Source organism: Leguminivora glycinivorella, chromosome 24, assembly GCF_023078275.1.
Source record: "Leguminivora glycinivorella isolate SPB_JAAS2020 chromosome 24, LegGlyc_1.1, whole genome shotgun sequence".
NCBI lineage: Eukaryota > Metazoa > Arthropoda > Insecta > Lepidoptera > Tortricidae > Leguminivora > Leguminivora glycinivorella.
The window spans coordinates 966,675-984,149 of record NC_062994.1 but is presented as its reverse complement, the minus strand read 5'-3'; the positions used below and the strand labels follow the sequence as shown (position 1 = coordinate 984,149).

General features: G+C 35.3%; 1 protein-coding gene across 3 annotated transcripts in view; it reads right to left on the bottom strand.

Moving 5' to 3' along the window:
• The window catches only part of LOC125238575 (protein quiver), a 30,622-nt gene that overhangs the window by 7,515 nt on the left and 5,632 nt on the right, over positions 1–17,475 (bottom strand). For 2 of the 3 annotated variants that reach the window (XM_048145916.1, XM_048145917.1), the window contains exons 3-4: positions 7,447–7,506; positions 4,430–4,477 (exon numbers count right to left, since the gene is read on the bottom strand). In XM_048145916.1, the coding sequence (XP_048001873.1) occupies positions 4,430–4,477; positions 7,447–7,506 (108 nt within the window). The remainder of the gene's footprint in view (positions 1–4,429; positions 4,478–7,446; positions 7,507–17,475) is intronic. The other variant, XM_048145918.1, reaches the window with a different exon arrangement.

The window sequence follows — 17,475 nt, the reverse complement described above, 5'->3', positions numbered from 1 at the left end:
TGGCGAATATAAATTTGAATGACTATAAATAGGTAAATATCTTTAGACTAGTGTTTTTATCAACAAACTTAGGCATAAAACGCCACAAATATGTATTACCTATATGTCCACAATTATACGACCTTGTCATAACGTCGTGTTACCACGAAACCCTATGTTAGGTTTAGGTCACAGGTTTAAATCTAGGGCAAAGCTGAACTGGCTTCAACACGCGAGCATGAGCGACCTTTATGTACTAGACTCCTAGTTTGAAAGATGTTACATGGTCTTAAAAAAGTATAGATACTATATTCCTAGAAAGTCTTTATAAAGTTCTACTTTTGTGATTTTTTTCATATTTTTTAAACATATGGTTCAAAAGTTCCAGTTCCGCAGTACCAAGTACATATTGACCATTTAGAGAGGATACAAAAAATTTTCTCGATCGCTGTTTCACATCAGTTTTTGTGTCAAGAACTATTCTAGACATACCTTTTTCAGACGAGCTCCTAGCTACTATAATAAACACCTTTTTGATGTTCATTGTTTCCAAAATTCGTTGGCTATTCTAAAAACTATTGTTAAACGTAAGTTGTTTTAATAACATAATTACTTTAGGTTTATGTTTATGTTGTATGCAGTTTAATTTTCTTGTATTACGTTACGTGATGTTGTTTTCTTATATACATTTAGTGAACATTATTTGGTTTACAATTATGAACCTCCAGGTCTTTTGTTATTGTTTTTCTTTTTTTGCAGTACATTTTTGTATTGCCAATATGTAATGTGTTTATGTGACAGTTTGGTTTCTGAATAAACTAAAAAAAAATTTAGAGGGGGGACACACTTTTTTTTCCTTTAGGAGCGATTATTTCCGAAAATATTAATATTATCAAAACACGATTTTAGTAAACCCTTATTCATTTTTAAATACCTATCCAACAATATATCACACGTTGGGGATGGAATGAAAAAAAAAATCAGTCCCCACTTTACATGTAGGGGGGGGTACCCTAACAAAACATTTTTTTCCACTTTTTATTTTACCACTTTGTCGGCGTGATTGATATACATATTGGTACCAAATTTCAGCTTTCTAGTGCTAACGGTTACTGAGATTATCCGCAGACGGACAGACGGACAGACAGACATGGCGAAACTATAAGGGTTCCTAGATGACTACGGAACCCTAAAAAGATGTAAAAATGAAAAGGGGGAAGTACCGCTTAATTTTTTTAGCAAATGACAGATTAAAGGGCACAAAGGCAGGTTGTTCGCGTAACGAGGAGAAAATTTTTGTGGAAATGTAAAGAGGCTGTACCTTTTAATAAAGAACGTCACATATAAGAGTTTTGAATGGGATATAGACCGTGATTTACCTTTTTGATTTTTATCGAGCTCCCAATATTTCGACGCAGTTGCATGCATCATGATCACGGAAAACTGACGAAGGCGGGTGGATGTCAAAGTTGCGTAGACAGCGTGCGATCTACCCTCCTTCGCGCGCGTCGGCTGCGTTCACTTTCAGCGTTACCACTGAACTCACAGTGTCACTACGTTTGTTCAATTCTGACTTCACCGGTTTTTTACACAAACATTAAAAGCTCGATAGAAATCAAAAAGGTAATCACGGTCTATATCCCGGTCAATATAAGTCCAATGGCACATATAGTTTATTACCTGAGGGATAAGGCTCTCACTCCCTGAAATTGCTTTTTTACTGAACTACAAGTCTAGTACAGAAACGTCCCTGGTAAGGTCATGCAAGTAGTTGCTAAGAGCCGGCTTGCTTTTGTTTGTTTCCCGCTCATTCAAACGAAAAGGGAAAGAGACAGAAGGTAAGTACGGTACTAAAAATAGCCTAATACTTGACCCCATGTTGAGCCCTAGTTTTAATGAATGTAGTTTTTTGTGTTTACTTTTTCTCTTATATCAATTACTTTTTGTCATAGTTTTTTTTATGGGATAGGAGGCAAATACATACTTATAGATAAATACATACTTATATACATAGAAAATATCCATGACTCAGGAACAAATATCTGTGCTCATCACACAAATAAATGCCCTTACCGGGATTCGAACCCGGGACCGCGGCTCAGCAGGCAGGGTCACTACGCGCTAGGCCAGACCGGTCGTCAAAAAACTTTAAGTAATTACCACCTATTATTTGCAAAAATATACGCAATTATAGACCGAAAATCTTGGCCCTAAAAAAAAACGGCAAATTTGAAAAATGTAGCTGTATTTCCTAAATCTTGACGTCGGCGGAATCATCGACGAGCCATACTTAAAATTGATTAATAATGCCAAGTAGGGGCGAAGTTCTAATTCCCATAGAAAATTTGCATTTATATTGCCAAGATTTGGTTAACCGTCTGTATTTACAATTTTTCAGTCAAAACTCTCTTATTCGCTTCACTATTTTTCCACCAAAATTTTTAAGTAGGTATATCTGACTTTTCTTTGACAGTTTTCATACGCGACTCAATATGTTACGTTTAAATCTCACAAACAACTTAATCCGCATGCCTTCCTTGGAAATAATAAATTTTTTCTGCTGATCAAAATGCTCGCAACCAACTTCACTCTACACTGAGAGAAAATACAACCAGTTTTCATGTTCGTTCAACAAGTTTTTTGGTTAAAATAGCGCCTACGTGCTCTTTGGTTCAAACAACTACTTGTCATTTGAATCGGCAATATATTTGAATCAACAAGTCGATTTTATAAAAACAACCTGACACATATTGTTTTAAACATACGTTTGGCTGATTCAAACGGATAAACCGCAACAAGTCGAACTTGTTAAATTCACAATGCAAATTTCTCTCAGTGTAAACCTAAAATAGTTGGAGCGAAAAAAAAACACTCAGGGGGCCTATTCTGATCGCCAAAACCTCCCTGGCGACGGGAATGTAGTTATTTAATAGCCACCCTGTATATTATGCTTTAAAAACCATACAACTCAAAGTACGTCTATTTGCAAAAATAGACTCAATTATCGATAAATCTAGAGCAAACGAGACAGCTCTAATGAGATTATCGAGTCCTCGCAAATTGGTTTAAAACCAAGCGTCTAATCGGCCTAACATATTACCTTAAAAAGATCCTATAAAACTTTATCTAGAAAAGTCTTATGCCGTTATAACACGGTTGATATTCGCATGTAAGCGGTAGACAAATGAATACCATAGTGATGTTGCTAATTTAATTATTATCGATATGAGTTTTAATGGCATCTTACGAGTTACAACGTTGGTCAATAGTAAAAATATTTAAAAAAACTAGAGCGGTTTGTGAGAGAATGTAATGAGACACAGGTTAATTTAATAAATTCAATTTTTAACAATTAACAAGACAAATTTTCTTTTATTAATTTGTTTAAGGTACAGCGGGGAAAATCTGGACTGGGGGCAATTGTAACTGATCCATTTTTTCCATTAATACACTATGATGTTGAGTTCTGCATGTATCCACTGAACACGCCTACCATATATTATATAATGTATTCAATAATGTATTTTATTAATTTATTCTTTGTGTATATTTCAGTTATAGTTTTTATTTATATTTTTTGCAATACCCTAACAGGGTCTCATGTTGTGTTGTGCCTTACCTTTTATATCTGCCACCTGTAATAATTATGTACCAACATGGAAGCAATAAAGAATTGAATTGAATTGAATAACCGGTGGACACTCTATTTAATAATGCAAACATTGTAAAACATGGAAAAAATGGACCAGTTACATTTGACCCCCCAGTCGAGATTTGCCGAGCTGTGCCTTATATGTATTTCGTTGGAATGAGTATCAAAAGCATATTTAAGTATTTGTAAAAGTTCTACTTTTTTATAACTACTAATTTTACCTAGAATAAATAGGTAAGTAGCGAAATCTGGAATAATAATTAAATTAACACATTTAATTATTTGGTTGTCATATGCTTGTACATACTTTACGTAACAATGAAAATCGCTTAAGTATGAAATTGTCTTCATATTTTATACATTACTATTACTATGGATAAATCCAATACTAGAACCCAAAATATACTAAAGCATTTTATATTTTTGATTCTAAATTTTATAAATAAACAATGATGACGACATGCACATTCCATTATGACAATCACATCACTTACCTTTTATATGTTCATATGTCTGTTAGTGTATATGTATGCCCAATAAATAATAATGAGTAGAAGAGCTATAAAATATACAGGAATATATAAACAAAAAGCAGATTAAAAAAACAATGAATAAAGAAGGCAACTCAGTCTACGGCATTTTAGTCGTTATCTAAATTAAATATATGAATATTCGATTTTTTCCAACATTATATCCAATAAAAAATATTCAAATATTTTTTTCCGCTATTTGCTCTCTACTAGCGAGTGTTTTTTTAAGCCAAGCTTGTGATAAGCTGGTAGATAAACAAGTACTTACTTTGACATTCGGCCGAAGCCAGGGGACTGAGGCTAAGAGCCCATAATGCTGAAAATCCATGCTTCGATTAGATAAAATACAGTAAATAGTGAACTGAAAAAGGAAACCCTGTGTCCTGTAAATAACTGAATTAAAAAAATACCGTAGACTGAGCTCTAAAGCTATAAAATAAAAACACTAGAAGATTAAAGACATTTTTAACGTAACATTTCGTGGTATTTTTCTCCAATTTTCCTATATGTTTTAAACTAAATATATTTTTCAATTTGTGCCGTAAAATGTGTAGTTTTTATTACATCTAGATTTTACTTTAATGTATAGGTATACTTACTGAGAAAAAAAATATAAAAAAGCACGAAACGTTTCGTAACCATACCTACCGTGGTCATGTGATGTACATATAAGTAGTGAATAAAAACCCCTGAAAAATTGACTTCAGTTATTCACAGGAGATTAATATATATGTAATATTTGTAAGTGTTCGTGGATACATCGGGAATTGGGAAAAGCCAGAAGTTGTAAAAAATAAATTATCTAATACTATAGTTAAATTCTACAATCTAGACTGATCTGATGATGTGAACTCACAGAAAAAAAACTGGTAGTATATATTGTCTATTTAAAAATAGTGAATTATGAAATATACAAAACTGAATGTAATAAAAATAATGTTGTAAATTAAACAATGAGTAGATATCAAATTAATTAGATAATTGTATTCTATTAACTTTCCAATTTTAATAGATGAAAGGAAAAAATAAGAAAAATAAGTATTTAGAATAAATTAAAATTAAATGAATAAGTATTAAGTACCTAAATTATTTATTTTTGATTTTGTTCGTAACAAAACTGGAGAAAAAATGAATCAATTAAGTAACGTGTATTTTTTTTACTTTTTACAATTCTGGCAAACCCCAAAAAACATTTGGAGCATGCATAAATTACCCATTCGTCGAAACATGGCAACATTCATTCCTGTGGACAAACCGCTGCAAACACATCTAGAAATGTTTAGGATTACAACATTGCTCTTTAATAATACACTGGCAACACTGCTTATGAAAAAATAGGTGTCTTTCTCCAAATAGATTGGTAGGTAAGTAGGGGTAGTTATGTATTTGCTCAAAGAGTGATCATAGTCAGAAAAAAAAGATATTTTTTTAAGTAAAAAAAAATACATAAAAATAATTAAAAGTAAATACTGCAGTTGTTAGAAAGGCTCAATCAAAATACCACAAGGGAAGACATCAAGACACACTTACAAGAAAAAAAAAATTGAAAAACACCTATTAAAATAAAACTATCTATTCACTCAAACCATATCCCTGATCAGTGCAACACTAAAGAGCACACCACTACCAGAACTCCAAAAACCTTAGAATAGACGTAAGTACCAAATCACGACCTTAGCTCTCTCGCTCTAACTTATAGCTGCGTTCTTGTCTGACTTACAGAGTAAAGACGGCCAAGCAAAACTTGTCACTAAAAAGGCGGCAAATTTGAAAAATGTAGGACTCACCGGGTAATTGTCTTCATAAAACGCGTGCCGTCCTAAACCTTGACGTTGGTGGAATCACCGACGAGCCATAACAGTTAAAAAAAAAATATAGGAGCGACGGTTTATCGTGTATAGAAAATTTTATTCACGCCTTTTTTTAATTACGAGATTTGCTTAACCGTCTATATTTTACATGCTTCGAATAGCACTAAGGTCGTGATTTAGTAAAGGCTATTAGGATGGCTTCACATTGTATGCAGAACCTTACACCGTTATGTTAGAGCAGGATATCGCTATATACGTGCATAGCGCTGTCTCACTCGTTAAGACGGCTTAAGAATCTGCATAAATATGATAACCGTGTTAAGGCTTTTACTCAAAATGCAACCAATTGTATACGATTTTATATACGTTGCTAGCTACGATCCAGATAGGGTGACTTTAAAATCAAACAAAATAAATCTTAAAAAACCGGCCAAGAGCGTGTCGGGCCACGCTCAGTGTAGGGTTCCGTAGTTTTCCGTATTTTTCTCAAAAACTACTGAACCTATCAAGTTCAAAATAATTTTCCTAGAAAGTCTTTATAAAGTTCTACTTTTGTGATTTTTTTCATATTTTTTGAACATATGGTTCAAAAGTTAGAGGGGGGGGGACGCACTTTTTTTTCATTTAGGAGCGATTATTTCCGAAAATATTAATATTATCAAAAAACGATCTTAGTAAACCCTTATTCATTTTTAAATACCTATCCAACAATATATCACACGTTGGGATTCGAATGAAAAAAAAAATCAGCCCCCACTTTACATGTATGGGGGGTACCCTAATAAAACATTTTTTCCCATTTTTTATTTTTGCACTTTGTGGGCGTGATTGATATACATATTGGTACCAAATTTCAGCTTTCTAGTGTGCTAACGGTTACTGAGATTATCCGCGGACGGACGGACGGACGGACGGACGGACGGACGGACGGACGGACGGACGGACGGACGGACGGACGGACAGACATGGCGAAACTATAAGGGTTCCTAGTTGACTACGGAACCTTAAAAAACTATATAGAAAAATGACCGCAGCCGAAGTTTTTTTTTTTTATATACACAATTTCTATTTTATAAATCGACATTTATTTATTTTTATAAAGAGTAGATAACTTGACATCACATTCTAATGTTTTAAATAAATTCAAAAAAACAAGTCTATAAGCTATTAGTTAACAAATTCAAAAAAATAATCGCAATATTGGCAATGTGTCAAAAATTCACCTAAAGTCTATCTATACGCTTACAGTTTCCTTTTTCTTTTTTTAAAGACACTGCAACTGACTGGTAGAGAACTCCAGGCATTAAGTCCGCTATTTGTTTTGTTGTGCAATAAATATTAACTAAATAAAATCGCATACAATTTGTCACAACATCAGTAGAGGCCTCGGCGTAGTGCGGTACCACAGTCGATGTTGTTTGCAGCTACGAACACGACACTGACTATCGACTATCGATAAACGAGGCTTGGTTACCGGTTCGGATGCAGGAGTTGGCCTTTACTTCCTCCACTCCGAACCAGGACATCAGAAGAACTGAAAAAGAGGAATAATAATTTTAAGTATTATATTCAACACATTTTTTTTTTCGAGGGGATGTCAAGATTTAAACATTAAATAAATGTCATATACAAAGAAAAAGTGACCAAGGCCTCCAAGTGTTCTGAGCTGGAATCGAACCAGCGTACTCCGTCAACCGGACGGATGCCTGTAAAACCTCTCGGCCATCGGATCACGAAAGCAAGGGTCGAAATTTCCAAGTATATGACACAATTACCGAAGGCTTAATTATTATTTTATTTAATTTGTTCTAAGATGTCAAGATTTAATTTGACATTTAAATGCAGTGCAACATAAATTACATATGTAACTTGACACCTTGTTAAGCCTGGCGTCCACTTAGGCTGAATCGAATCGCGTGGATTCGAGTCCTCAACATTTGAATGCGATTCCACACGAAGCTAATGGACGCAGTTTCATAAGAAATGAATGACCGGTCTGGCGCAGTCGGAAGTGACCCTGCCAGCTGCGCCGCGGTCCCGAGTTCGAATCCCGGTAAGGGCATTTATTTGTGTGATGAGCACAGATATTTGTTCCTGAGTCATGGATGTTTTCTATGTATATAAGTATTTATATATTATATATATCGTTGTCTGAGTACCCACAACACAAGCCTTCTTGAGCTTACCGTGGGCCTCAGTCAATCTGTGTAAGAATGTCCTATAATATTTATTTATTTATTATTATTTATTTAAATGCAGAAGGAGAATTAATGAGACTCGACTCGGCGAGCCTAGTGGACTCCAGGCTTTAGATAGGTACAAATTTAAAAAGAAAAACTATTTTATGTCGCACTGGTCCCGGATTAATAAGTATTGTCTCAATAAGATTTTAAAACTGACAAGCTATAATATATCATTTTATACACAGATTGTAATTTATATTAACTTACTGAGGGACAAGTTAGAAATTTTATGTTGGTAGTTAATATAATGTATATAAATTTAAAGAGACCATTGTACCATATGCACCACAGTTAAAACGACATTTTTACTATCCGGTTCAACAAGGTTAAAAAACATAATTATCAGAAACACCAAATAAAAATAATGATATTAACGTATTTATTTTACATAATATGACACAAATACCAGTGATACTTAGTGATGACCTGTACCTATGTACCCTGTACTTTGTATTCATATTATATCTAGAAACAAAGAAACAAACGAATTCCTAAAAACCTTCATAAAAAAAATTAAATAAAAAAAATGAATTCCTCAATAGGTTAGACTTATATTGACCGGGATATAGACCGTGATTACGACGACCGTGATATCGGGAGCTCGACAAAAATCAAAAAGGTAATCACGGTCTATATCCCGGTCAATATAAGTCTAATGAAAATAACCGTGAATCATTCAAAACTCCTCAATAGGTTTTTTATTTTATTTTTCTATGTACTTAAGTAAATGTCATTTCATTGAGTAACTAATAAAACCGACATGAAAGTTTCACCTCGCGTTGCATTATTGAAACATGTAACCTCTGCACGCTAGTTGCAGTATTTTATATCGACAATCTTGCGAGTGGCGACACAGAATATTATGGACTTTGTTTTGTAGCGAAATACTGGTTAATTTTTTGAAACTATTTTTTACACTTGCCATGAAAGCGAGGCCATTATTGACTATAACACCTATTTATTAAAACTTATTTAGATATTTTAGATATCTACATTACCTACCTAAATACGTAAACTCCAACGATTTTTGTCAACAACATATTTATCACAGAACTTTATTTATATAGAAGAAACAAGTTCATCTATTTGTATAGGGGCAGAGCGTGTCAAATTTTGTACTGAAGTTGTTTCTTGCCTGTAATTTTAAATATGTCTCAGGCTCTTGATTGTTCATAATTTTTGTGTTGTTGCAATTGAATATCACGTAACGAGGCATTTTTTATGTTTTGATTGACTTCAACTTACAAAAATTGACGCCCGAAAGCTGCAAGCTGCGAGTAAAGACGGACAACTCAGTGGATTTCACTGAGTTCATTTGACACGCTAAGTAGATACGTTTGCTTGATCTATGGTATATATGACATCTGTGATATTTATTCTACATTTGACGAATAAAAGAGTAATTTCAATTTTTTTTTGTCGTAGAAACACCTTTCATCGTGACAAATATCTCTGATATAATCCAAGTACCTCCGTATTATCCATATTAATATTATAAATAGAAAGGGTGCGTCTGTTTGTTTGTCCGTCTTTCACGGCAAAACGGAGCGACGAATTTACGCGATTTTTGATGTGGAGATAGTTGAAGGGATGGAGAGTGACGTAGGCTACTTTTTGTCTCTTTCTAACCCCCCACTTCCCTAAAATGGGGGGTGGAAGTTTGTATGGAGAATTCCGCAATTTTCGAATTTAACGCGAGCGAAGCTGCGGGCAAAAGCTAGTATGTAATAACTGTGACACATAACACAAATGTTCATTTGGGCTAATGTGATGTGTCACAAGTAATAATCTAGAATTAATTTAAAAACATACATCCATTAGATTAATTTGATAGATTTGCGTTAACTAAATCCATATTCAGGTCAATAATACATATGTCCCTCTGGATATACTCAGGAGTCATAGGCGACCTAATTTTAGACCCAAAAATATCACGTGACATTATAACTAATAATAACTATGCGACGCGGACTGGAGATCTGATTATAATATATTTTATTGTGCACAAGCTGATAGTAAACAATTGTATGCAGTATTTGTATGTTATAATGTTTTAGTTACTAAGTTAGTGGTGCAAAGGAGGATATAATTTGGATACATAGTAAATGACTTTATAGGACTTATATATATATAATATATACTAGCTTTTGCCCGCGGCTTCGCTCGCGTTAAAATTCGAAAGTTGCAGAATGCTCCATACAAACTTCCACCCCCCATTTTGGAAAAGTGGAGGGTTAGAAAGAGACAAAAAAATAGCCTATGTCACTCTCCATCCCTTCAACTATCTCCATAAAATCACGTCTATTCGTCGCTCCGTTTTGTCGTGAAAGACGGACAAACAACATACACACTTTTCCATTTATGATATTAGTATGGATAGCAATCGTTATAATGTAGGCATGAAAAAGACAAGTGCAATTAAAAAAAAAATGTAATAATATCTAATACTGTATACATCCACAATGCATATTTTAATGATTATGAAAATATATTGATGAATAAGTCTAGAATCTATAAATTTTAAAGATATTTTTTAACGATTGCGTTCGTAAAATCTTAATAAAAGCAATTGAAGGATAGACAAACAAAACGGAAATGAAATGCACAGTTCTATTTACATTGGAGCCGGCCACAGAACACCCCACTAGAAGCCTATTACAAGCGATATTGTTCGAGACGCAAATCACCAATCCTTGCGGGGTGAGGCGGGAGCGCCCGGTGCTGCCATTGGTCGTTTCAAATAATGGCGCGCCTTTACGCTTAGCCGTAGGGATGGGAATGGGACATGTCTATTATAGACAATGGTACCGGTACCAGTACTGTGGTGAATTTGTTTAGCAACAAATTATAATATTATATCAGTTTTTCTAACTTATTTATATTTCTTTAGTTATAAAGTATTATTTCTACAAGTAATGGTAAGAAATGCGCGAGTTAGGCGTTTTTGCAAGCTTTTATTTAACTTGCAATGTTAGTATACTTATTCGAATTAAATCATGCGACTTTTAAAGCAGATATTTTTAAACGATTGAGCTGAAATTTTGCACACATAATTGTGTAAATCATGTGACGATGCAATAGTATGGTATCATGGAGCTGATCTGCTGATGGACCAGAAAGTTTGGCATAATCAATTCCTTTTGGAATTAATTACACGATTACATTCCAGTAATCATGATTCCTTATTAATCGATTACTAGGATAATCAAAATTACTGTAATGCTGTATTATGATTACGTCTGTAATCCATTCCTTTGGAATCGGTATACTATAGATTCCTGTAATATGGATTCCTCGGTAATCAAGTACTTAAGTAATCTGAATTACACTTTACTTCGATTCCAGGCTTATTACTTTACTTTTATATGTCACTCAAATTGTTTTTGGTTAAACCAAATTGGTTTACATGACATGTCATTCTAGCATTTTCACTTTCACATTTCAAGTGGATATACCACGAGTATAGGTTTTCGGGGGTGCTGATTTAAAAATTAATGACCGATTTGGAATCTGACATTGCTGACTGTCACTTTGACACAAAAGTCGTCATGGGTGTCGTAAAATAGGTTTTAGGGGGTGCTGATTCCAAAATTAATAACCAATGTGAAATCTGACATTGCTGACTGTCACTTTGACACAAAAGTCGTCATGGGTGTCGTAAAAAAGGTTTTAGGGGGTGCTGATTCCAAAATTAATGAACAATGTTCAATCTGACATTGCTGACTGTCACTCTGACACAAAAAGTCGTCATGGGTGTCGTCAAATAGGTTTCCGAGGGTGCTGATTCCAAAATTCATGAAAAATGTGCAATCTGTCAGCAGGACAGTCACTCTGACACAAAAGTCGTTATGGGTGTTGTACAATAGGTTTTAGGGGGTGCTGATTCCAAAATTAATGACTAATGTGGAATCTGACATTGCTGACTGTCACTTTGACACAAAAGTCATCATGGGTGTCGTAAAATAGGTTTTAGGGGGTGCTGATTCCAAAATTAATGACCAATGTGGAATCTGACATTGCTGACTGTCACTTTGACACAAAAGTCGTCATGGGTGTCGTAAAATAGGTTTTAGGGGGTGCTGATTCCAAAATTAATGACCAATGTGGAATCTAACATTGCTGACTGTCACTTTGACACAAAAGTCGTCATGGGTGTCGTAAAATAGGTTTTAGGGGGTGCTGATTCCAAAAATAATGACCAATGTGCAATCTAACATTGCTGACTGTCACTTTGACACAAAAGTCGTCATGGGTGTCGTCAAATAGGTTTCCGGAGGTGCTGATTCCAAAATTAATGAGAAATGTGCAATCTGTCAGCAGGACAGTCACTTTGACATATGAGTCGTCATAGGTGTCGTAACATAGGTTTTAGGGGGTGCTGATTCCAAAATTAATGACCAATGTGGAATCTGACATTGCTGACTGTCACTTTGATACAAAAGTCGTCATGGGTGTCGTCAAATAGGTTTTCGGGGGTGCTGATTTGAAAATTAATGACTGATTTGGAATCTTGACATTGCTGACTGTCACTTTAATACAAAAGTCGTCATGGGTGTCGTCAAATAGGTTTTCGGGGGTACTGATTTGAAAATTAATGACTGATTTGGAATCTTGACATTGCTGACTGTCACTTTGACACAATAGTCGTCATGGGTGTCGTCAAATAGGTTTCCGGGGTTGCTGATTCCAAAATTAACGACTATTTTGGAATCTCAGTGCTAATTGTCACTTTGACACAAAAGGAATCATTGGTGTAGTCAAATAGTTTTTAGGGGTACTGATTCCAAAATTAATGACTAATAATGATTTAAAAAGTAATGACCGATTTGGAACTTGACATTGCACAGTACCCCTGGAAACCTATTTAACGACACCCATAACGACTTTTATGTCAAAGTGACAGTCAGCAATGTCAGATTCTAAATTGATCATTAATTTTGATATCAGTACCCATGAAAACCTATTTGATGACACTCATGATCACTTTTGTGTGAAAGTGACAGTCAACAGTGTCAGATTCCAAATTGATCATTAGTTTTCAAATCAGAACCCCCGGAAACCTATTTGACAACACCCATGACGACTTTTGTGTCAAAGTGACAGTCAGCAATGTCAGATTTCACATTAGTCATTAATTTTGGAATCAGCACCCCCTAAAACCTATTTTACGACACCCGTGACGACTTTTGTGTCAAAGTGACAGTCAGCAATGTCAGATTCCACATTGGTCATTAATTTTGGAATCAGCACCCCCTAAAACCTATTTTACGACACCCATGATGACTTTTGTGTCAAAGTGACAGTCAGCAATGTCAGATTCCAAATTGGTCATTAATTTTGGAATCAGCACCCCCTAAAACCTATTTTACGACACCCATGACGACTTTTGTGTCAGAGTGACAGTTAGCAATGTCAGATTGAACATTGGTCATTAATTTTGGAATCAGCACCCCTAAAACCTATTTTACGACACCCATGACGACTTTTGTGTCAAAGTGACAGTCAGCAATGTCAGATTCCACATTGGTCATTAATTTTGGAATCAGCACCCCCTAAAACCTATTTTACGACACCCATGACGACTTTTGTGTCAAAGTGACAGTCAGCAATGTCAGATTCCAAATTGGTCATTAATTTTGGAATCAGCGCCCCCTAAAACCTATTTTACGACACCCATGACGACTTTTGTGTCAAAGTGACAGTCAGCAATGTCAGATTCCACATTGGTCATTAATTTTGGAATCAGCACCCCCTAAAACCTATTTTACGACACCCATGATGACTTTTGTGTCAAAGTGACAGTCAGCAATGTCAGATTCCAAATTGGTCATTAATTTTGGAATCAGCACCCTCTAAAACCTATTTTACGACACCCATGACGACTTTTTGTGTCAGAGTGACAGTCAGCAATGTCAGATTGAACATTGGTCATTAATTTTGGAATCAGCACCCCCTAAAACCCTATTTTACGACACCCATGACGACTTTTGTGTCAAAGTGACAGTCAGCAATGTCAGATTCCACATTGGTCATTAATTTTGGAATCAGCACCCCCTAAAACCTATTTTACGACACCCATGATGACTTTTGTGTCAAAGTGACAGTCAGCAATGTCAGATTCCAAATTGGTCATTAATTTTGGAATCAGCACCCTCTAAAACCTATTTTACGACACCCATGACGACTTTTTGTGTCAGAGTGACAGTCAGCAATGTCAGATTGAACATTGGTCATTAATTTTGGAATCAGCACCCCTAAAACCTATTTTACGACACCCATGACGACTTTTGTGTCAAAGTGACAGTCAGCAATGTCAGATTCCACATTGGTCATTAATTTTGGAATCAGCACCCCCTAAAACCTATTTTACGACACCCATGACGACTTTTGTGTCAAAGTGACAGTTCTGAGGTACTACATATTTGTAATCTGAAAGTAATCAAGTCAATAATTTCAGTTATTTTGAATCGACTATGATTCAGAATTATTGGTAATAGTAATTATTGTATAGATGATTAGTGATTCCTTTATATGTAATGGTAATTTACCGTTTCACTTGATTACATTACATATAATCTGACACCCAGTAGTGGATTACAAAGTAAAATCAAGTAATCGTGTAATCCGGAATCGATTACGATTTGCCCATCTCTGCCAGAAACGTGGCCATAGATTAAATTTCATATCTGATCTGATTATGATGTTGACCTCAATTCCAATAAGGCCTAGTTACCCTTTGGGTTGGAAGGTCAGATGGCAGTCGCTTTCATAAAACTAGTGCTTACGCCAAATTCCGGGACTAGTTGCCAAAGCGGACCCCATGCTCCCATGAGCCATGGCGAATGCTGATGCCGGGATAACGCAAGGAGGATGACGATTGTGATAGCACCTCAATAAAAATCATTCTACTAACTAATAACTAAACTGTGCATTTTTACTTACGTTTACTAAGTTAAATTACCAACTAAATATGGTAAACTAATCAATCAACTAAATAACACTACAAACTCTACAGATTCTAGATAATTTCACAATTACAAATCTGCTTTCTTTTATATTTCATAAAATGGTAGCACATGGTACGAACGGTAGTACGAAGTTCCCGCAACAGACATAAACTAACATGGCCCCATCCCTAGTCGTTTACGTGAAAGGGATAGCATATCGCATTGTTAACTAGGCAAAAAGGGATGGACGCGCCTCGGCGCCGCTCACTACAACCATATTGACCAGTATAAATGAACTCCGCGGATAATAAACAATATTCAACGAAATAATTAATTTGACTTAACTGTGGAATGTTATTCCATCTTTTTTATATGTGGAAGTGTTAGAAGACTTGCCACACCACTTTATGCTGCAAGAGACCATTGTTTGCAACCAAATTTAATTATTTAAGATTTTTTCCCGAGCGGACACGAACACTGTTAGCGGGTCGTATACTTGGGCGCTACTGATCGGTGTCGCGCGCGTTCAAACTTTTATACACCTTATTTTTCGTATGCTTGGTGACCGCGAGTCGCCCTCTAAGGGCCGTCTTGTTGTATTGGTCTGTGGAGCCGGCACAAATCAAGAAATAAATAAAAAAACTGACAAAGTCCATGACACATGACATATGACATACCAACATCAACAGGTGAGCTATTTGTGCCAAATATAAATAAAAATAGAAAAACATAGTCTTAGATAGATAGATAGATAGAATACTCTTTATTGGCACACCTCAGCAAAAGATACAGTGGAGACAAAACAAATAATTACAGTAGTAGATAGTTTTCTTTATTTTACGAAAGTATTGTTTTAAATGTTTACTATATACAGGTTCGATTATGATTAAAAATAGTAAATTTTGTGCCTATGTATAAATTTAAATGTACGAATTGATACAGATTAATATTGTTATAATAACTTATAATAACTTGTTAAGAAAGATAAACTCTGTAGGTAGTCATCATAACATCATTTTACTGTAATTTTGTCTCAGCTAGTACTACTTTTAATTGTAAAAGAAGTATTTAGTTTAAGTTTAGTTTTAATTTTAATTTATATGTAAAAACACAAACATAATGTTATTGTTTTATACCCTCTCTTTCTGGAAGAGCGGGGTTTTCTGTCACAAGCAAATTTTGCTTAAAAGAAAATCCCAACGTCGTTGTGTAACCCTCTTATATTAACCAAATAAACTTGTTCAATATATGTTCAGATTTTTCATATTTTTCTTGTTAAGTAATCAAATTCCGCGCGACACCTATATCTCCAGACGATCTATTTATACGCAGCCTAAATTGTATCAATATCGGTCTATTCTCGTCACTACGTGTTACAATGCCCACACTGGCGTAAACAATATCGACGTTTTGATAGCCGATTGATTTGTATGTGATAGAATTCTTAAATATGTGTTAGTTTTGGCTTTTAGATATAATTTATGTTACGGTGTTAAGAGATTGCTATAAATAATAGGTACTGCCAACCAGCGCCGGCCCGTGCTCTCGATCAGGGTAGAGCGAGTTTGAGTTTCGGCGCCCTTGGGAAGAAGTTTCACTACGGAGGAAAAAAATCGCGAGCGTAGCGAGCACGGATTTTTTTTCACCGTAACGCCGTAATTTGAAGATTAACGCTATACAGAATTTATGAATTTCATGTAGATTTCACACCTGTGGGATTTCATCATACAAAGTACGAATGTGACAAAGGGTTGAACTATCTCAGTTCCACCCTAGTATAGTTACGTGGGGTGGGGTTGAACGTGGATATCATGTACATAAAATAACAAACAAAATGGAGTACTATAGTGCCCAAGTCAGGAAAGCAGACTAAAAATGAAAACGCGACCGCTGCGTGTGGAATTTTTCTTAAGTAAGTAAAAGATAAATATAAATAGTAAGCGCGAGCGAAGCGAGCGCGATTTTTTTCCGAACTTCCAAGCTTTGATCTCCTGCAGAGCTGCGGTCTTTGGCATATTTTGGGGTATTTTGACTTCACAGGGCGCCTATGTTCCCGGTTTTTAGGCCATATATTTCGCCATCGCTATTATTTTTATATATTAAGAGTTAATTAAGAGATTTACTGCGGACTCGGTCGTCGCCGTCGGAGTGCCCATTTCGGTATTTTGCCACTAAGTTCCCTTCGGGATCTTATTAGTGCTTTGAAGTTCGCTCATCATCTCCTGCATGTGACTCACAAAATTGCGCCTCTCTGAGACGTTTTGCGCCTTTGGCTTTATGAGGAACTATGCTTTGGACTATCGGATAAACTCA